This window comes from Alosa sapidissima, chromosome 9, assembly GCF_018492685.1.
Source record: "Alosa sapidissima isolate fAloSap1 chromosome 9, fAloSap1.pri, whole genome shotgun sequence".
In the NCBI taxonomy this organism is placed as follows: Eukaryota; Metazoa; Chordata; class Actinopteri; order Clupeiformes; family Clupeidae; genus Alosa; species Alosa sapidissima.
Window position 1 is genome coordinate 16,315,005 of NC_055965.1, and position 21,627 is coordinate 16,336,631.

At 44.0% G+C, this 21,627-nt stretch overlaps 1 protein-coding gene across 1 annotated transcript; it reads left to right on the forward strand.

Moving 5' to 3' along the window:
• The first annotated feature begins 1,713 nt into the window (after positions 1 to 1,713).
• Positions 1,714 to 10,785, forward strand: LOC121718334 (microfibril-associated glycoprotein 4-like). The gene is made up of 5 exons (XM_042103354.1): positions 1,714 to 1,822; positions 8,608 to 8,823; positions 9,037 to 9,133; positions 9,673 to 9,840; positions 10,182 to 10,785. Exons 1-5 carry the CDS (start codon positions 1,787 to 1,789, stop codon positions 10,445 to 10,447), a joined length of 783 nt encoding a protein of 260 aa, XP_041959288.1. The 5' UTR covers positions 1,714 to 1,786; the 3' UTR covers positions 10,448 to 10,785.
• The last annotated feature ends 10,842 nt before the right edge of the window (positions 10,786 to 21,627 follow it).

Below are 21,627 nucleotides of genomic sequence, written 5' to 3' on the forward strand. Positions count from 1 at the left end.
ATATTTAGCGTAGTCATTCCATACCAGAGACCCTGAGATACAATCCAAATGTGAGCATGTAACTTCAGAGTGTTACCTTTCATTTGAGACCAAGATCTACACAAAGGGGTTCATATGCAGTAAGCCTTTGATTGTCAGTATGCATTTTGGGCAACCAAAAGTCCTATGGGGAGTTTCCATAGGGCATTTTACAAAACACATGAGCATACCTTTGCAAATAATGGTCTAAAATACTCATATTTTCATTTTATATTGATCTACTTTTACACACAGCTTCACAAGACCTGGTGTTAGGCCTCAGTTGTGTTTCTAAGTCATGTGACCTAGAGGGCTGAAATGTGGTCAGTTTAGAGGTGCTTGTAATCCAGCAGAAAAAAATAAAAACTATATTCTAGCCTCTGTAACTCTGTGTCAGTACACTGCAGTTATTCTCATGATTTCCCAAGACACTCCAGGGTCTGAGCTTTCCAAAGAGGTCAAGCATTTGATGATAGGCCAAACTAGGTGGTAACAGTGGCCTCTGAAGCAGGCGCTGTGCAATTTCACACAAAAACTTGAAATGGGTACCGAAAACCATGTCCCTGGTCTCTGTAGGCAGCATAGGCTCCGAAAACTGGAAACAAACAATGTGGGGGTAGCCCTTCTCCCAAACGAAAACGAAACCCTGTGTGGAGTTTCTCTGGGGATACTGAAGGGAGGGGTGAGTTACAGTAGGCCTACATCTCTGGTGTGTTTTGTTTAGTCCTTGCATAAAATATTATGTACGTTGTTTTGGGGGAAAAAAGTGCAAATAAATTTAAAATTGTGCTTTTCCCTTACTTCCAAAACATTTTTCCAAGGTGTGCAGGCCCTTTCTGACTTAATACATTTAAAATAACATAAACATAAACCTCCACGACTTCCTGCATAATAGCTGACTGCACGTTTAAGTCATAGATTTTTGTTTATTCATTCTAAAGCCCTATTACAAGAGTGTATTCGCATTTTGTCACAAACTGTTGTCTTGTCTCGTAAAAATGAATATGTTGTTACGAAAATGCTACAGCAAAAAAATAAGCGGACTAGCACGTCACCTGCCTGCAGCACCAAGCATGACAGTTGAGAGGTAGCCTATCCATAACTCCTCGACTTCTGTGCCCAAGCAAAAGTGCTTTGCCTGTGCTTCCCCCCAATATGGTCCCAAGCCTATAGGAAATTTCCTCGTCTAAATCTGCATTGCCATTTGTACTCGTTGTGAATATGCAGGCCACAAGAAGTAATTAGGGAAATTTTTTTTTGTTGTTCGCTCACTTTTACTCATGACATGCTATCCGGCGACGAGAGATTTCACTCACTATGCTAAGCTAGCGGGAACGCTTCCAGACAAAGACAATGCATGCATGGAGAAAAAAAAATGCTCACTTATCTAACTCTAGGGGAGACGGTGAATAACCCAATTTCATTAAACGGTAGCGTGTTCCTTTAAGACTAATTGTAATGCAATGTTTGCGGGTTATTGTTACTATAGCCTACTTGGCCTAAATGCTCACTGCATTTAAAACAGACACACAGACTCTCTCTCTCTCTCTTTCACACACACACACACACACACACACACACACACACATTATACATGACACAATCTCATCATCACTAACTAGTTTATCTTGTTATTTCTGGGTTTTTTTTTAGATTTTCTTTTTTTTTTTTACTTGCTCTAGCTTGTATTTAAAGCGAAAATCCGAATCATCACTCATTCTGCAGTTAGGAAACAAGTAAGACCTTCTACCAAGGCATTAGATAGTACATGTTTTTCAGTGACCAGAAACTTCCATCTAACATGGTAAGTTACATCTTGTATTGCAAGCTACATCTTGTATTCAGTTAAAATCAAAATAAATGTATTCAAATTTAAAATGGCAGGGTACCACAGCATTAGGACATAGTTTTCAAGACAGTGTAACACCAAATTGTGCAAAATATTACATAAAGAAACATTGTAAAAACATGAAATTAAAAAAGGGGCAACATACTATAATGAATAATAAATTACAAAAGAGAAACAGTTTAAAAAGGGAAACCACCAGTAACAGTAAGATATTGAGTGGTAACACTTCTTAATAGCTACACACTATTAAGTATTTATTAAGCATTTTTAACTATTACTAAATGTTCTTCATTCGTAAAGCAGTGTTCCTACAGTAATTAGTCAAGTATTTATACATATAGTTTATTCATAGTGCATATACTTATCTAAAATATGTTTATATATTTTGAATATTTGAACATCCATAGCTGGATAAACGCTATTTGTTTATCCAGCAACGGCTTTTGAAACAACCATGTCCACAGACAATGTAGAGTATGCATGATTTTATGAAAGTATGATGCATTGCAACATCAGAAGCAAGTCAAATTTGTATGTCTCATTCTATCGACTACAGATCCGTTACCCGATCTAGCAAACTTGCATAGTGCGGTTATAGCCGATAAAAGGTTGCAAAGCGAATGCAGAAGTGCCGTTCACCCTGTACAAGTTGAACCACTGAAACAATTTTGAAAGATTATTTTAAGGTACAAAAAACTCTTTGGTGTTGCTTTAATAAATTATGCAAAAATAATTTGTTTCCATTATTTGACCGTTGTTAAGGAAGTCTGTGGTTTATAAGATTTGGTTTATTAGAATGGGTGTGTTAATGATTAAGAAACTATTTTCACCTTCATGTATGCATGCCTTTATAAAACATAATGATTACTGTAATAGCCGAGTCCCAAATAGACGCCTGTCTCTTTTAACTCATTGAGTGCCAAAAACGTAATATTACGTTTTTCCTTCCCATGCGTTGAGTGCCAAAAACGTAATATTACGTTCTTAGCTTTTTTTTTTTAATTACGAAACTAGACACTCTAACACACCTTATATGTGATTTTGGGAACTCTGTGATGAATGGAAATGAAATATATGACGATCGAAAACTCATGAAAACGCACAATCTGGACATTTTATCTGGACATTTTATCATAACTCGGTTGCCGCTTTGGGTCGAATCAGTGACGCATGCACGTCAGGTCAAAACCAGGCCATTTTCGTGGGTCTATCACTAGGTGGCAGTCTCGCCAGGTCTCGCTGATCACTTCGCGGAAAGTTTACAGGCAACACTTCATATTTCATGAAAGACGTTATATCTCCATTTCTAGAAAAAAACAGTGATTTTGATGAAAACTAGCCACTGTTTATCTTGGGATTTCTCAGGAACAGAGGCGTGTAGAAATACACGGTTTGCACCCACTGAGAGCTTAAAGTCTCACCTTTTAAACGAGCCATTGTATGTGTTCATAGCTATAACACAGAATATGCTGTGGCTGTACAAAAATCATCAACAATGGTCTAGATTGCTGGCACTCTAGGACAAAGCTTCTGAAAACAGCTTGGCATTCAATGAGTTAATCACCTGGTGTGGCTACAGGTTTGGGTTAAAGGCTGGTCTCAAATAGAGGCCTGGTCTGTTTTTTTAGTTTCGGGTTGTATTTAATCTTCTGAAACCCGTCAGATCGTCTGTTTAAGCCAGTATGGTGCAGACTACGCACGCTAAAGTTATGATCATATGGCATTAAAAGATTGCGGTGGGGAAAAGCTAGAGTTCCAAATTGTATACAGTAACTTTTTTCAATATGAACTATACCTATATGTCCGACTTCGACATCGTTCAATTCATCCCTTTTGTTTCAAATTTGCTGAGAAGCCGATGGTAAGCTTGTATTTATGCTGACAACAAAACAAAAGGGTTCACAAACATTATTCTTTATTCTAAATGAGTACCGCCATAGCAATAAAGAGAAAGAGGTATGCTATGATTTGAAATGTAAACTGACTGTTGTCGAATTTGCCAAATAAAATATAGGAGAAACTATATGGTTCATGCTCTCTCATGCTGTTTCATTTGTGCCAAAAAGGAGGGAGAATGAAACATTATGCATGTTCCACTTTTGCATAAATAATTCTTGAACGGTTTTGGTCAGGGCTGAAAATGTGATATGATCTCTATGTAAATTACGTTTGATTAAAAAACGTGTTTCATCTGTTCTGGTTATCCCCGCTATTTGGATCTTATCTCACTCAATGAACAACACAAAATGAATGATCATCCGTAATTGTCATCGGATAGCCTAGTCATATGGGTAGACATTCAGTGTGTTTGAAATAATTAATACGATAATATTTTCCATCTTTGCAAAGGAAAAGTTTTGTGTAAAGGGAATTAAAGGCCTGTCTCATATAGACGCCTGTCTCTAATACTAGCCGGTGCAGTTTGGCGATTTGGGAAAATAAAAGCCTGGGCTATTATTTGGAGTTTTATGGTAAGCATATGCAGTAAGGATTAGTTAGGACGTGGATACAAGTTTTGTAAGCCAATTTCTAATAATATAATTTATGGTTTACTCAAGAGTTGCAAGGCGTAAGTTAAGGATATTTGTGAGCTCATCTAAACTGAGGACTTTCCATGGTGTGTAAAGGTTACATTTACATTTATTCATTTAGCAGACATTTTTATCCAAACCATGATAACTAATGAGAATTAATATAGGAACAATGTTTTACAAATGAGGAACACATAATGCTTAATAAATGCTTTCACTAGTTCGCCCTTCTATATGATTGCTTCAGCTAGACTAGAATGTATGGGAGAAGTGCGTGTTTGGCAAGGTAGCTGTCCGTGGTCCTGGAGTGCCTGGAGCGGATATCGCGATAGAGCGATGACCGCTTGCACCCCCCTGTGTAAGGAGGATGAGAAACAGGGCAATTGGTGAAATGGAGGAGTAGGGGGAGGAGGGGGGATGATTTCGCGAACGTCGGAGCGTGTGACGTATGGAAAAGGAGGTCGGCTTAAATAGGCCTACCCTGCAGCGGCAGTGGGTGAGTTAATTGCTGTCAATCATCCCGAAGGCTCCACCCGAACTTTGTTTATAAAACATCATTTCACTAGTTCGCCCTTCTATATGATTGCTTCAGCTAGACTAGAATGTATGGGAGAAGTGCGTGTTTGGCAAGGTAGCTGTCCGTGGTCCTGGAGTGCCTGGAGCGGATATCGCGATAGAGCGATGACCGCTTGCACCCCAAAAGATCACAGAGAAAGGCCGCTACCAACTACATAAGTGCTTGCTGAGCGAGTCGTAAATCCGCTAGATGGAGCGGATGTAAGACTGGTAGGCATCCGAGGACCAACGGCCCAGTATTTTAATTTGTTGCTCCGGTAAGCCGTTGAGCGCAGCTGTTGTGGCAGCTCCTATCCTGAAGGAGTGTGCGGAGTAGCGATCCGCGGGAAAACCAGATTTGACTAGAATGGTTTTTAAGAGTGTCTGGAATCTGTGGCGAGTGATGGGTAGCCCTTCGTCTGACACGAAGGGCGGGCTAGTAGACGAAGCTTGAGCTGACCGATATGAGATGTAGTGAGATAGTTATTGGAAAGGCTGAAGATCTGAGGCGGAGTTAAATGGATATGGAGTGTCCTTTCGGGACTGATCGGTTTTACTCTGTTTGATGGTAAATCGAATGGTGTCTTGGTCTAGCTGCTCTAGATCTGCGATGCACGGGTGGACATCGGGAACGAAGAGAGACGAAGGGCATGTAAACTCGCTACATCTCAGCAGCCCAAAAAGGCCAGTAGAAACATAACGGAGATGGTGGAATCGGAATGCGGTGACATGAACCCTTTGCGAAGGGTAGCGAGGCAGGTGGCGAGAATGCTTGAGGTAATGGGAAGGCGGGAGTCTTGGGGGACTGGATGTTGCCTACGGATACCTTTAATTAACAAGCCTATCCTGGTGTCGGAGAAGGGGCATTCGGAGCCGTGGGGGCGTTTGTAGAAGAAATGAATGCCAGCTAGGTAGACTCTAATGGAAGAGACTTTGATCCCGAGTGAAGTGTGGGCGTAGGTGATAAATGATAATATGGTGACTGCATCGAAACTGGGAAATGGTAGTGAGTGCTTTGCATGGAACTGTTTGAAGCACGACCAAGCAGTCCAGTAGGACTGCATGGTCCTGGGTGTGAGGGCTTGGAGGGCTAGGTCGGCCGTGATGGGCTGAAGATAACTGAGGGGGTGGTTTATAGGAAGATGGTCTCCGAAAAGCTGGGGAGTGGAGTAGGGTACGGGTCCGCCTCTGGAGCCAAGCTTCTGAATCTCTGGAAATTAAGACGAGAAAGAGAGTCAGCAATTTCATTGTGGCAACCGGGGACGTGCGCGGCTCTTATGATGAACTGGTAGCTGGCTGCTATCCAGATTAGACGCCTAATAAGAGGGGAAAGCGCAGGCGATTTTGAGCGCGAGTTATTTATGACGTGCACTACGGCTTCGTTGTCGCTGTGGATTAGCACGCTCTTGGAGGTCCACTCCTTCCCCCAGAGTAGGGCCGCAATGACTACGGGGTAGAGTTCGAACACGGCTGACGATTCGTTTTCCGTTATTAGCGCTCTGAACTCTAGTGGCCAAGGGGATGCAAACCAGCGCCCTTTGAAAAAGCCTCCGAAGCCTATTGAGGGGGCTGCGTCTGTGTACAGCTGGAGGTCTTCTGGATATGATTGGCAGTCGTCGTAGAACATGCACAAACCATTCCATTCGTCTAAAAACATCCTCCAGAGTTTGAGATCGGCCAGGCACTGGGCATCTAGATATACTACGTCTTCGAGAGATGGGGATGCTGAGGCGCAGTTTAGGAGATGCGAGATGAAAGGGCGGCCCTGGGGAATGATTCGCATGGCGAAATTGAGGTGGCCTAGAAGGGAGAGAACTTCTTGTTTGGTGTGAGATGGTGAGGTTATAAACTCGTTCAACAGTAAAGAGATTCTGTCTTTTTTCTCTTTGGGGAGAGATGAAGAGAATTCTTCGGTATCTAAAATGATGCCGAGGAATTCGAGTCTGGATAAGGGACCGCACGTTTTCTCTTCTGAGAGTGGGACTCCCAGTTTGTTGAATACGTCAGTTAGCGTAGAGATGCCTAGGGCCGGTGGGTAGGAATGGGGGATAACTACTAGAAAGTCGTCCAGAAGATGAACGAGAAATGGGAGCTTATAGTTATTTAGGAGAATCCAGCACAGGGCTTCTGATAGCGTATCGAAAATTTTGGGACTGCTGCGGCAGCCGAAGGTGAGGCGAACTGCAAAATAGTATCTCCTATGCCATTTGACTCCAGAATTCGAGATCAATGGGCATGACTTTGAAGGCTGAGGTGATGTCCGCTTTAGCTAGCCAGCAACGTCTACCTGCCTTTTTGATCAGAGCGATAGCGTCATCGACAGAGTGGTAGTGCAGCGAGAACTCTTCTAGTGGAATCAGACTGTTAATGCTGGGAGTGGTACTATTGTGCGGAGCTGAGAGGTCGATGATAAGTCTCTTTTTTCCTGAGTATTTGCGCGTAGCTATGCCTATGGGGTTGATCCTGTAGACTGGGAATGGAGGCATGGTGAACGGACCGATCGTAAAACCAGATTCGACCTCTTTGCTTAGGAGTGAGGTGACTACCTCCGGATCTTTGACGGCAGATTGTAGGTTTTTACAAACGAAAGACTCTGTAGGTCTTGCTAAAACACCTGGATGGAACCCGTGCTTCAACCCTGAAGTCAAATAATCGCAAAATCCCCTATTTGGATTGGACTGAAGTTCTGAATGGCGAAAAGACCGGGTTATCCGACTGCGTTAGAAGGCGGAGGAGATGGAACTTCCTATCCGACATGCGGCATCGCGATGCCGCGGGAATGGAGAGTGCTGCGGATGCGAGCCACTGTCCAGTGGGTAGGGTCAACGCCTTGCTGGCGCTGGGTGGATTTCCAGTTCCATGAGAGCTGTCTTGTCAATGCGAACGATACGCAGACTGAATGATTTCGCGAACGTCGGAGCGTGTGACGTATGGAAAAGGAGGTCGGCTTAAATAGGCCTACCCTGCAGCGGCAGTGGGTGAGTTAATTGCTGTCAATCATCCCGAAGGCTCCACCCGAACTTTGTTTATAAAACATCATTAATAGTGTGTGTTACCGATTGGGTATGCTATTTAGTTATTTTGTTAGTTAATTATAGTTTGGCAAAATGTTAAATTGGCCATTGTCAAATAAACCTGACTGGAGATACACACATGCACACACATGCATGCAACACAAATAGCCTATATGAATCTGTGACTGTACATACACACCGCTGCCGACTTGAGCTTCCAAAGAAGCTCTGGTCGCCCTGTCAAGGACGCTTGTCAAAAAAGTATAGGGAAGCTTTGGACGCTTTGGCAGCTCTGACGTGACAGCCTTTTACGTTTGATCATGTTCTATCCTAATACTTTATTCTATTCGATTGGTTGCTGGTCGTTGGTCGCTGAACCGCGTCATAGCTCATTACCATAAAGTTGACTGACTTTCAACTTTCTGCTTGACGCTCAAGTCGCTCAAGACGCCCAAAACGCGACGCTGACGGATTTGCCGCTTCTGGCAGCTGAGAGAAGCCGGCTTCCATTGAAAATGAATGACTTCCTGAATCTTTGGAAGCTCAAGTCGGCGGCGGTGTGTACGTACAGTGATCATAACACTAAAATACAGCTTCATTCTCCCAACCGCTTCTTTCTTGTTATTGTCTTTCCCTGCAGCTCTACTGCCTCTTAGCTCTTCTGCTCCCCCTGGTGGTGAACTCCCACCCCGTCGGTCGAAGCCTGCTGCCCTTGGACTGTGAGGACATCTTCCAAAATGGGTCAGTGCACAACGGGGTTTACACCATCTACCCGACAACGGAGGACAAGCCTGTGGAGGTGTACTGTGACATGGGGTGTACAGAGGATGAGAATCACAAAAAGGGACAGTGGACGGTCAGTAAAACTTTCAAAACAATCAGTTGCAATATCAATTGACTGGATTAAAAAGGAGGTGTGAAATGGAAAATGCAAAATGGAAGAGCTTAAAGGTTGTATACAGTAGCTTAAAAATAAACTCCTGGTTATTATCTCTTAGCCTATTGTATATGTAGGCTACACTAAATGTGAAAAACAAGATTGACACACTTTTATGGTGGGCCTCTTCAGGTGATCCAGAGAAGAATGGATGGCACTGTAAACTTCTACCAGCCCTGGGATCACTACAAGGAGGGCTTTGGGAACAAGAACGGAGAGTACTGGCTGGGTAAGCACACTGCAGCTCTCACTCTCTGAATGGGTCAAGGGGAATATTCTGTGTTGGCTCCCCCTAGGGGAATTTGCTTGACACTTTCACCTACAGAAGCAAACAGACTTCTCAGTTATACTCTGTTTTCCTATCTCCATCTTTATTAACTGAACTGAATCAGTAAATCTGATTCTGATTCTGGTACTGATTGTACTGACATTAATCTCTGGCGTGCCATGTAACATCTGAAATACATGCATTCAATCAAATGTAAGCCACATTAAAGGCGCAGTCAATGACCATACGCAATTTCAAGCCAATAACAAAAACATCTCAGGATTCGCTAGATGCCCATTTCTTGAGTATACTGTAAAAAAGAACAAGTCTCTGTAGGAAGCCTAGGCTCCGAAAACTGGAAACAAACTAAGTTGGGGCAGCCTGTCCCCCAAACAGAAAGGAAACTCTGTGTGGAGTTTCTGGGGTGATACAAGAATAGTTGTTAAATCAAGTCAGCGGTTCTGAATCCTTGACAGACATAAATGTTATCATATCTGCAGGTCTGGAGACTATTTTCAGCCTCACCTGGAGGGGTAAGTATGAGCTGCAGGTGGACATGGAGGATTGGGAGGGGGGCAGTGCCTATGCCCGATATTTGTCCTTCTCCATTGACTCGGAGGACGATGGCTACGAACTTCACTTGGGCGGATACATCAACGGTGGAGCGGGTGAGTTTGGGGTTTTCAGAATGATCTAAAGCATTCTCTCATCAACATGACATATCCTCTGAGCACTTTTTCTTCTTCATGTCACGGTGTATGACTTTTTTTTTAAATGTAGGAATGGATATGCAATTTCACCTACTTCAATGAATCACCTAGCTGAGCACTTTTTTATGTCGCAGTGTAATTGTCACTGGCTGACAAGTCAATTATGTTTACTATGAAATTTCTTTAAATGTGGGAAAGCGAATTCACTTCAATGAATCATCTAGCTGGACTAACTACAAAGCTCTTGCCCATAGCCATTCAGTCTGTCTTATCGTTTCTTATCGTTTCTTGTCTTTTAGGTAATGCTCTAAATTATGCGAATGGGAGGAAGTTCTCAACTTACGACAAAGACCAAGACTCCAGTTACTCCAACTGTGCAGACCTGTATGATGGAGGCTTCTGGTTCTATAGCTGCCCATATTACACCAACCCCAACGGATTGTACAAGGGGAAGGGGAGTGTGGTGAGAGGTACCGGAATCTATTGGCACCACTGGAAAGGCTATTATTACTCTCTAAAGTCCATCATGATGAAAATCAAGAGGGTGTCTCTCTCTGAAGCGTAATTTATAATGTAATGTTTCTCTCTCTCTCTCTCTCTCTCTCTCTCTCTCAGATCAAAATGTTCTGTTAGCATAAACTTGATTTTTTTCATGTTGTAACACAATGGCAAAATGAAAGGCATTAAATGTGCTACTTTCTCATAAATTCCACCTATTTTTTCTTTGTCCAGCAAGATGAAAATCAAGAGGGTATCTATCTGAAACGTAATTGGTAATGGAATCTCTCTCTCTCTCTGCCAGATCAAAATGTTCTCTTAGCAGAAGTTAGCACCAACATGATTTTAAAAATTTTCATATTGTGAGACTGTGGCAAAAAACATTAAATGCGATACATTCTCTTTTTTGTTTGTTTGTTTGCCAACTGCATGACATACAACAACATTCCAGGGATTAAGGTGTGTGTGTGTGTGTGTGTGTGTGTGTGTGTGTGTGTGTGTGTGTGTGTGTATGTGTGTGTGTGTGTGTGTGTGTGTGTGTGTGTGTGCAAGAAATACAAGTAAAAAAGTTGAGAAGTGATTCTGGTTAATGGTTGTTGACATTATGTGTATAAGCATCTGAGGCTTATTGCCCGTTCAAATTCAATCTAAGAAAATGAGGGGTCAACTAACAAAAACACTAATATGTTTATGTTGTTGTTTATGTTTATTTTCTGTGCCTTAATACAACAGTGTGTGTTAAATTATTTTTCTCTAAAGAAATGGATTTTCCTCTTGGAAAACTCATATTGACCTTTAGGGTAGGTACATGGTCTCTCTCTCTCACACACACACACACACACACACACATACACACACACACACACATGTCCATTCCCAAGCTGTCACTGTTGAGGACTGTAGTGGCTGGAGTATCTGACATTGAAAAATCTTGTACAAAGCTAAGGAGCGGGTCTTAGATGGATACTCTATGTAGATACTGCACATTCCTGAATGGTATCATAGTATGTGTTTTGTTTGACACTTCTACCAATGCGGTTCTAAAATGACTATTTTAGAAAAAGAGAAAGAAAAGAAAATGAAACCATAGAGCCGATTTGCAATTGAGAAAAACACAGCTATGGTAACCTACTTTTATCCTACTTATTGTTAAAGGTCTCATTCCATTGCTTTTTCATTAATTTTGCCTTTAGGATCTGAGGGTCTTTAGTGCCTCCACCTCTTTATTCTGATCTGCCTGAATCACATGTTTCATGCATCACATGCATCTAAAGCTACTGTAATGATATGCAAGGTATGTTTTTGAGCAATGTTCCAGATTATTGTTGTTCCGGCATATTCACATTGACAATGGGCCACATTTTTCTTCTTAACTTAATTATCATTAGGCATGTGTTCATTACCATCCAGGGGTGTAGTGGTAAAATAAGAGGCGGGTAAACTATGAATTTGCTGATCATGGTAAAGTGTACTGCTCCATGCGGTATCAGATTTTTTAAAAAGGTATTCAGAACATGTTTTATGGTGGTGGAGGTTATTGTCCAATGTTTATAACAATAGTGGTATTAAATGGTTCCTAGAGTGTTGATGTGTACATATTGTAAATGTGGATAATACAGTGTGATTTTGTTTTGTTAAAAGTTGCAATTGGGAATAAACTCTTTTGAGAGGTATCTAGATAAACTCTAATAATAGGTGGATAAACTCTATTTCTGAAATGTCAGAGGTGGATAAACTGTGTTAAACTGTCAATTATGCAAAAATAACACCAATGTAAAATCTTCAAAAATATACAATATTGCAAGTAGGCTCTATGTCAGCAACAGGTTGAAGTTCGTTGAACTTGAACGAGGAGATGTAGGCCTGAGCAAGCATAGAGGGACAGTGAGCAGCTGGTGGAGAGTACCCTAGTTGAGGCTACATGATAACAAGAACTGTGTCCTACAATTTTATGATTGACAACCAAAATGACATCCACTTGTCTATTTGACAAAAAAAAACTCCTCTTAAAATCTTAAAAACTCCTTTCAAGATAAAAACCTTGTCCTGTCCTTCACTGTCTCTTTTTCTCCCCAAAACGTTGCCTATTTCGTTCTGGCATATGTAAGGGATAATGCCCTACGAGGTGTCCATTATCAGAAATAAATGGACGACGCGGAGGCGTGAACTGTCCGACGCCAAGCGGAGGACGGTTGCTTCTGCGAAGTCCATTTATTTCTGATAATGGACGCATCAAAGGCTGTGGTTGTTAAGTCACAGCTGAGCGGACTAACTCAGGTTGTCAAGCAACGTCATAATAATTTTATAGGTGTAGTATATCACTTTTTAAACGACACCCTTTTCAACCTAGACCATGATATAAGACATGATAAACTAATCTACATGTAGGTACTTTAGCCAGAGAGTTTCTAATGAGGAGACACAACACTCAAAAAATCCTCCATAGTAATGCATGCATAGTAATGCAATATGGCAGTTGTCTACACATATCTCGCCCCTTTTGCAACAAAACGTCGACATGTGAATACATTGAGCCAATCATGTGCTGTGTTGTGAATACATTGAGCCAATAATGTGATAGATAGATAGATAGATAGATAGATAGATAGATAGATAGATGCTTTATTGATCCCCAAGTGAAATTCAAGTGTGAAATTCAACATGTGGTGTGTTGTGAAGACAGCTTGTGTTGTGAAGGAGCAAGTTTGGTGTTGTGAATCCTTACACACGCGCATTTCCGAAATAGATGCCCGATAAGTGCCCAAAAAGCGTTGCAATATGGCCGCCGACTAGAGGGACTTATCTAATAGGACTTTGCTTTAGCCTACATTGTTGGTGATTCATTCAAAAATAGCCTACAGGCTAAAGATATTTTGCAGTGTAGACTAATGCCCTTTAAACAAACGAGAGGGTTTTTTTCTGTTTACCGGTAGGCTATATGTACTGGTAGGCTAAGCTAATTCCACAAGGAGACACTGCTAGTCTGACCTAATTTCAAGAAATTAGGTAAATCAAAATGTATCTTAACTAGTATCTCAACATGTGCAGTACATTTACAGTTGATTTAATGAAAAAGGTACTTAAGTTATAGTACCTAATACTTTTGATACATTAAACAGAAACACAGAACAACTACTTAGTAAATGATTATGCACAAACAAGCATGTATCAGTTATATATATTTGGCCTTTACCTGTGGTCTGGGTCGGTGTGGTCTACAGAGAAATACAATAGACATGCACATACTGTATGTTAATTCTAAACTAACTAAACAAATTATATTCAAAATGCACACAACTTAACAACATATGAATTGTTCACAGCTAAATTAGTTCAAATGAGGGAAGGAATACAGATGGTGTTTATGGTGTTCCAGAAAGAAAGATGGTGAGAAAACATTTAACCATTTATCATATTTGGTCTTAGTTTCATAAAACTGTCCGTCTAATATGAGGCTGAAAATCACCCTCTCAGAATAGCATAATATGGATAAATTATCGGAGTGTCTATTTACACCCCTGGTACGAATAGCCTTGGCCACACAACTGAGCTATTCACACCCTGTGACATAACAACAAAAAGACGTTTTTTCACGTGCACAAAAAACATGGTGGACATTCGTTTTTTCGTCAGCAGAAAGTGAAGAATTCTGAAAGGTTTCGGCAATAATATCTGTTGAGATGTGTTTTATTTTCATACTGTGGAGAAACGGGGGAATTGACTGACACCACTTACAACGCAGGTGCTGGAGATCGGTAATTAACAGCAATGGCTGTGTTCAAACACCTGAGCCTAATGAACTGATAGTTTTAAGGGGGGGGAGGGTTGCTGAGTTTTTTTTGGGTTGAGACTGGAATCACGCCGTAGGGAGCTCCTGGGTTCGCATGGACTTTGGGGACTTGAGGGTTGGACTCGTTCATGGTCGGCTAGCACCACCGGCGCTGAAGATACCGGGGAACCACTTATTGGCCCGGAGGAAGACAGCGGGGCTTTGGTTTTAAGGTAGCCAGAATCCAGTGTAGGGGAATGCCAGTGAGCTACCCTGAATGTGCGTGTGACCAGAGACACTTGCGACCCGCTTTTCAGTGAGACGACGGGGTCTCACTGAACCCGGACAGGGAAGTCCGCTTTTAATAACTTTGTAATTGTGTGTGTGTGGGTGCGTGTGTGTACGTGCGTGTGTGTGTTGTTGGACTATCGTTCGGCTAAGGCCACCACAGCTGTGTATTCCTTTTAGCGTCTGACTTTATCACGTGTGTATTGAAAGTAGCCTACCTGTTTTTCTAAGTAACTAGCCTACAGTAGTAGTGTGTGGAGTGTATTTCTACGTGGTATTTATTACTGGAGAAATGTGGCGTTGACTTTTATTATTGCAGTGTTGAATTGATGAATTGTAGCCTGTCTTAACGTAGGCCTATTACCCATTCACGTGTGTTCTTAATTTTATTCAAACCTATTGTGATTACCTAATGTGTGTGTTGCTGTTTGGCCAACGTGGGCCACTTTTTTAGGACTTGTTAAAGTAAATAAAGATCATTGTTATTTCCTTCAGACCGCCTGTAATGCTCAGTGTTTTGACCGGACCAGACAGGGTTAATTAAAGGTGATGGCAGCAATATTCACTGGTCACCGTGGGGAGTTACTAGCGTCACTAGGCGCTAAACTTTATTACATTGGTGGCAGCGGTGGGATACTAGAATTGAGAAAGTAACTCGCTTATAATGGAAAGCGCTACAGGCTCTGAGGGATCTGATGATATGGCAGGGGGCGCTGGCGGCAGGGTGGCGCGCCCGGTTTTCATGCCTGAAACATTTACTAGTCAGAGTCGTGATTGGGTTGATTGGTCACAATTTGAATTAGCAGCGGATGTCAATAACTGGAATGAAGAGTTGAAACTAAAATTTATGTCTCTTTTATTATCTGGGAAAGCCAGGGAAGTTTTTTGTGGTTTGACGGCAGATGATCGGAGCAGTTACACAAGATTGAAGGCAGCACTAAATAAATGTTTTGATCCTTGTGAGAGTGAAGATTGGAATCGGGCCAGTTTTTCCTCTAGGAGGAGGTTACCATCAGAATCCGCAAGAGACTTTGGCAATGCACTGAGGCGGCTAATTTCTAAAGCATACCCGACAGCTAATAGCGCCACCCAAGTTCTTTTGGCGCGTGAACATTTTGTAGCTCACGTTGGTGCAGGTGAACTGCGTATACAGCTTCGTAGCTCCAAACCAGCCACATTAGAAGCTTCTGTCAATTTGGCTGCAGAACTAGAACTCATTCGGGAATTAGAACATAGCCAGGTGGGGGCAGATGCCAGGGTTCGTGGAGTGTCTAGCACTACTCAAGACTCCCAAATGACAATTTTGTTACAGACTGTGGAGAGTTTGCGTTAAGAAGTAAAAACCTTAAAACTCACGGTGGATAAACTTTCTACTTCTATAACTTACAATGCTACTGTATCTAGAGCACCAAAAGCAGGGACACAGACCACTAGTGGGGCCCCTAAGTACCGCTCTGATGCATGTTGGGAATGTGGCTGTACTCGGCACATGAAGAAAGACTGCCCCTACTTACAGGGAAACTAGAGGGAGTGAGTAGAATGGGCCGAATGCTCACTCCCCTCTCTGATCTTTCATCTGGCCTACAAATTAGTGCTGCTTGCGGGCTCCAGGGTATTGGGGTATTCTTACCAGCTAAAGTGGGGGGGGGGGGGGGTAAACTGTAACTTGCTGGTAGATACTGGTGCCCAGGTCTCTGTAGTGTCCAAAGAGTTTTATCGGCAGGCTACTAATGGCAGGTCCAATCTGTTGCCTTATTCTGGAACCGTGTCTGTTGCTAACGGAGGTCAAATGAACATTCTTGGAAAGTGGTCTACTGTATGTCAACTAAATTCTCTTACACTTGTCACAGAATTTTTAGTAGCTGATATCCCTTGGCATGAGATATTACTGGGTACAGATTTCTTATTTAAATTTGGGGCTGTGATTAATCTTGGGGAGAAGTGTTTCCGTATTATGGGCCAACAACTGCCACTATTTTTCAGTAACTCAACTGATCAGGCTCGAACCGTGGTTATTGAGCAGGATGTAACTGTCCCGCCAAGGAGTGAGTTCATTGTCCCAGGTAGCATTAAGGGGGCACAGGGGGAGCTTCTCGAAGGAATGTTGGAGCCCTCAACTGGTTTAGCAGTAAGCGTCTTGATAGCAAGGACTCTGTGTAGAGTTGATCATGGTGTTCTGCCACTCAGGGTGCTTAATGTAACAGAAGATGAACTTAAGTTAAGGAAGGGAATGACTGTGGGAACCCTGCACACAGATGTTGTAGTGGGGGAAAATGGCACGATCGCAAATGTTGTGGAAGGGTCACAGTTGACTACGGAGTCACTGTTGACACAGTTTGGGCTCAAAGACCGTGGTTTCAGCCTGATACAATTGCAAACCATTAGAGAACTTCTCGGAGAACATCTTTCTGTCTTTAGTCAACATAGCTCTGACTTGGGTAGGACCCACCTGACTCTACAAGGAGAGGTAGCAGATCATGTTAAGCAGATGCAAGAGAGCGGCATCATCCAACCATCCTGCAGTCCCTGGGCAGCTCCTGTTGTGCCGGTGAGAAAAAAGGATGGGGGGTTACGATTTTGTGTCGACTATAGGGAATTGAATGAGGTCACTCGAAAAGATGCTTACCCCCTCCCACATATTGATGATGCCCTCGATAGCCTGCACAGTGCCCAGTGGTTTTCTACTCTCGACCTTGCCAGTGGGTACTGGCAGGTCGAGATGGACCCACAGGATCGCCCCAAAACTGCTTTTACAACCAGACAAGGTCTATTTGAATTTAATGTGCTCCCCTATGGTTTGTCTAACAGCCCTAGTACATTTCAAAGATTAATGGACTTGGTTTTGGCAGATTTGCAGTGGACTACTTGCCTGGTATATTTGGATGACATCATCATTTTTGGGCGGGACTTTACAGAACATCTTCAGCGGCTAGGCCAGGTATTGTCTAAATTGAAGATGGCTAATTTGAAGGTGAAACCTTCTAAATGTAACCTTTTTGCTACCGAAGTTCATTACCTTGGACATGTTATTTCAGCTGCAGGAGTGATGGCAGACCTCGGCAAGATAGAAGCTGTGCGAACCTGGCCTACTCCCAAAAATCAGACTGAGGTACGAAGCTTTCTGGGGTTAGCATCATACTACAGACGATTTGTTAAGGGGTTTGCAGAGTGGGCTAGGCCATTGCACAGGTTGACTGAAAAGGGCAGAAGGTTTTATTGGGATGAAAGCTGCCAGAAGGCCTTTGATAAATTAAAAGTTTGTTTGATCTCTGCACCCATCTTGGCATACCCTGATCCCCAGCGAAGCTTTATTTTAGATACAGATGCGAGCGACGTCGGCATAGGGGCTGTTTTGTCTCAAGAGGTGGATGGCCTGGAGAGGGTGGTGGCTTATGCAAGTAGAGCCTTGACTAAGCAGGAGCGTAAATATGCCACTACTAAGAAAGAACTCCTGAGTGTAGTGGCATTTACCAAATACTTTAAGCACTTCCTGCTCGGTAGAGAGTTTCTCCTGAGAACAGACCACAACTCTCTATGGTGGCTGCATAATTTCCGAGGTATAGAGGGACAGCTTGCACGGTGGCTTGAACAGCTGGCTGCATTTCAGTATAAGATCATCCATCGGCCTGGTAAAACTCATATGAATGCTGATGCATTGTCAAGACTTCCGGCATACATAGGAGACCAGTTGGAGCTCCCAGATGAAGCGGTAGGAATACAACCATCACCTCAGGTCTGTGCCCTAGAACAATGTGATAGACAGGAGATAGAGCAGAGTGGGGGAGCCTCCGTCCAGCCAGTCGAAATAGTACAGAATCCCCTGGCAGAGGATGACCTGATAGTAAGAGCCCAACATAATGACCCAGATGTAAAAACCTTGATCAAAGTGAAAAGCCAGCCAGCAGATAAATGGGGTGTGTGGGACACTTATCCTTCTCTCAAAAAGTATGGCCGTGTTTGGGACCAGGTACAGGGAGAGAGGCTGGTTAGGGTCTTGCCCCCGAAACTAGGGTGGTCAGCAAAGACCCAAATAGTATTGCCCCAGTCCTTAGTGCCTATGGTGCTCAGTCAGCTACACAATGTTAACACTGCTGCTCATTTGGGTGTACAAAAACTTCAAGGGAAGGTTAGGGAGCGGTTCTACTGGCCAGGATGGTTCACCGAGGTGAAACAGTGGTGCCAAGAATGTGCAGAGTGTGGCGCACAAAAAGAAGTGGGACCAACACCTCGGGCGCCCCTTGTCCCCTCAATTACTTCTCGCCCGTATGAAAGGATTGCTGTTGACATCTTGGGCCCTTTGCCTCAAACAAGACGTGAGAATAAGTACATCATGGTGGTGGGAGATTATTTCTCAAAGTGGACAGAAGCTTACGCGATCCCTTAAATGAATGGGTTTGCCGCTATGGCACTCCCCGGAGCTTGCACTCTGACCAAGGTCGGAGCTTTGAGGCTAAATTGTTTCAGCAACTCTGCCAGCTGTTGAACATCAATAAGACTAGGACGACACCCTACCACCCCCAATCGGATGGCATGGTTGAAAGATTCAACCGTACCCTCCTGTCTATGTTAGTCTTTTATGTGGATGAGAACCAGCAGAATTGGGATGCCCTCCTCCCATTTGTGATGATGGCTTACAGAAGTAGTGTGCACGCTACTACTGGTTTCACCCCTTATCGAGTACTGTTCGGTCAAGAAATGGTATTGCCTATTGACGTAATGTTAAATCTAGAGGGAAATGAAAAGTTCTCCTCTGTTCACGCTTATGTGGAGAGAATAACTGAAAGCTTAGCCACAGTAATTGAAGCTGTAAGAAAACATCAGGCGAGGGCTTCAGAAAATCAGAAGTCTAATTTTGATTTTAAAGCACAATATCAGTTCTATTCTGAAGGGGAACTGGTTTTGGTTAAAGAATAAGGCACTCAAAAAGGGGGTAAGCCCGAAATTGCAAGGACGGTTTAAAGGCCCGTATAGAATTGTGGAAAGGATATCTGATGTGCTCTATCGGATACGACCAGAAGGGGGGGTCTCTGACAGCGTGATGCATTTCAATCAACTGAAACCATGCGCGTCTCCTTCCACTCTAGAAGCAAAAGGCCAACCAACAGACGTGGTAGCGGAACAGCCTACGACTAGTTCGTTGCGGCCCAAAAGAAGGGATGTGAGACCCAGGAATAAATCGGACCAGGTTTTCCGGCGGTCTCTTGGGCCGGCTGCCGGAGCGCCTCCTCTGCCGGCGTCCTCGGCCGGGCCGCCTGGTCTGCCGGCTTCGTCTGCTGTCAGCGCTCCCTTCCTGCCTGCTGCCAGGGCACCTCTCCTGCCTGCTGCCGGGGCGCGCCTCCTGCCTGCTGCTGCAACACCTCTTCTGCCAGCTGCTGGGGCGCGCCTCCTGCCTGCTGCTGCGACACCTCTTCTGCCAGCTGCTGGGGTGCCTCTCCGGCCTGCTGCTGGAGCACCCCTCCGGCCTGCTGTTGACGCTCCCCTTCTGCCTGCTGCAGGAACGCCTCTCCCGCCTGCTGCCGGGACGCCTCTCCTGCCTTCTGTCGGGACTCCTCTCCCGCCTGCTGCCGGGACTCCTCTCCCGCTTGCTGCCGGGACTCCTCTCCCGCCTGCTGCCGAGGCGCCTCTCCGGCCTGTTGCTGGAGTACCTCGCTGGCCTGCTGTCAATGCTCCCCTTCTGCCTGCCGACGGTGCGCCTCTCCTGCCTGCTGCCAGGACGCCTCTCCTACCTGCCGACGGTGCGCCTCTCCTGCCTGCCGACGGTGCGCCTCTCCTGCCTGCCGCCGGTGCGCCTCTTCTGCCTGTTGGGTCTTCCTCATCTGTTGGGGGGCTGGCTCCACACCCAGGGCCCGCTGGTGGTGGGCTTTGTTTGTCGGACGCAGTACTGATGGACGCCCGGGTCGGCCGGAGCGCATTCGGAGACCCCCTGTTTGGTCACGGGATTATATCCTGTCTTCATCGGGACTCGGGGACGAGTCCATTTCTTTGGAGGGGGAGTAGTGTTGAGAAACGGGGGAATTGACTGACACCACTTACAACGCAGGTGCTGGAGATCGGTAATTAACAGCAATGGCTGTGTTCAAACACCTGAGCCTAATGAACTGATAGTTTTAAGGGGGGGAGGGTTGCTGAGTTTTTTTTGGGTTGAGACTGGAATCACGCCGTAGGGAGCTCCTGGGTTCGCATGGACTTTGGGGACTTGAGGGTTGGACTCGTTCATGGTCGGCTAGCACCACCGGCGCTGAAGATACCGGGGAACCACTTATTGGCCCGGAGGAAGACAGCGGGGCTTTGGTTTTAAGGTAGCCAGAATCCAGTGTAGGGGAATGCCAGTGAGCTACCCTGAATGTGCGTGTGACCAGAGACACTTGCGACCCGCTTTTCAGTGAGACGACGGGGTCTCACTGAACCCGGACAGGGAAGTCCACTTTTAATAACTTTGTAATTGTGTGTGTGTGTGGGTGCATGTGTGTACGTGCGTGTGTGTGTTGTTGGACTATCGTTCGGCTAAGGCCACCACAGCTGTGTATTCCTTTTAGCGTCTGACTTTATCACGTGTGTATTGAAAGTAGCCTACCTGTTTTTCTAAGTAACTAGCCTAGTAGTGTGTGGAGTGTATTTCTACGTGGTATTTATTACTGGAGAAATGTGGCGTTGACTTTTATTATTGCAGTGTTGAATTGATGAATTGTAGCCTGTCTTAACGTAGGCCTATTACCCATTCACGTGTGTTCTTAATTTTATTCAGACCTATTGTGATTACCTAATGTGTGTGTTGCTGTTTGGCCAACGTGGGCCACTTTTAGGACTTGTTAAAGTAAATAAAGATCATTGTTATTTCCTTCAGACCGCCTGTAATGCTCAGTGTTTTTACCGGACCAGACCGGGTTAATTAAAGGTGGTGGCAGCAATATTCACTGGTCACCGTGGGGAGTTACTAGCGTCACTAGGCACTAAACTTTATTACAATACTCTTGGTTCAGTGAACACATACAACCGTCAGTTTGTTAGTTAACAGAAATTTCGTGAATAGTATAGTATATATATACTCTTTTGATCCCGTGAGGGAAATTTGGTCTCTGCATTTATCCCAATCCGTGAATTAGTGAAACACACACAGCACACAGTGTACACACAGTGAGGTGAAGCACACACTAATCCCGGCGCAGTGAGCTGCCTGCATCAACAGCAGC

Excerpts from the sequence above, each read along its gene's own strand:
- LOC121718334 (XM_042103354.1), top strand. The coding sequence starts at position 1,787 with ATGTTTTTCAGTGACCAGAAACTTCCATCTAACATG. Across the intron at positions 1,823-8,607 it reads AGAAACTTCCATCTAACATG|CTCTACTGCCTCTTAGCTCT; the intron begins GTAAGTTACATC and ends CTTTCCCTGCAG. Across the intron at positions 9,134-9,672 it reads GAACGGAGAGTACTGGCTGG|GTCTGGAGACTATTTTCAGC; the intron begins GTAAGCACACTG and ends TCATATCTGCAG.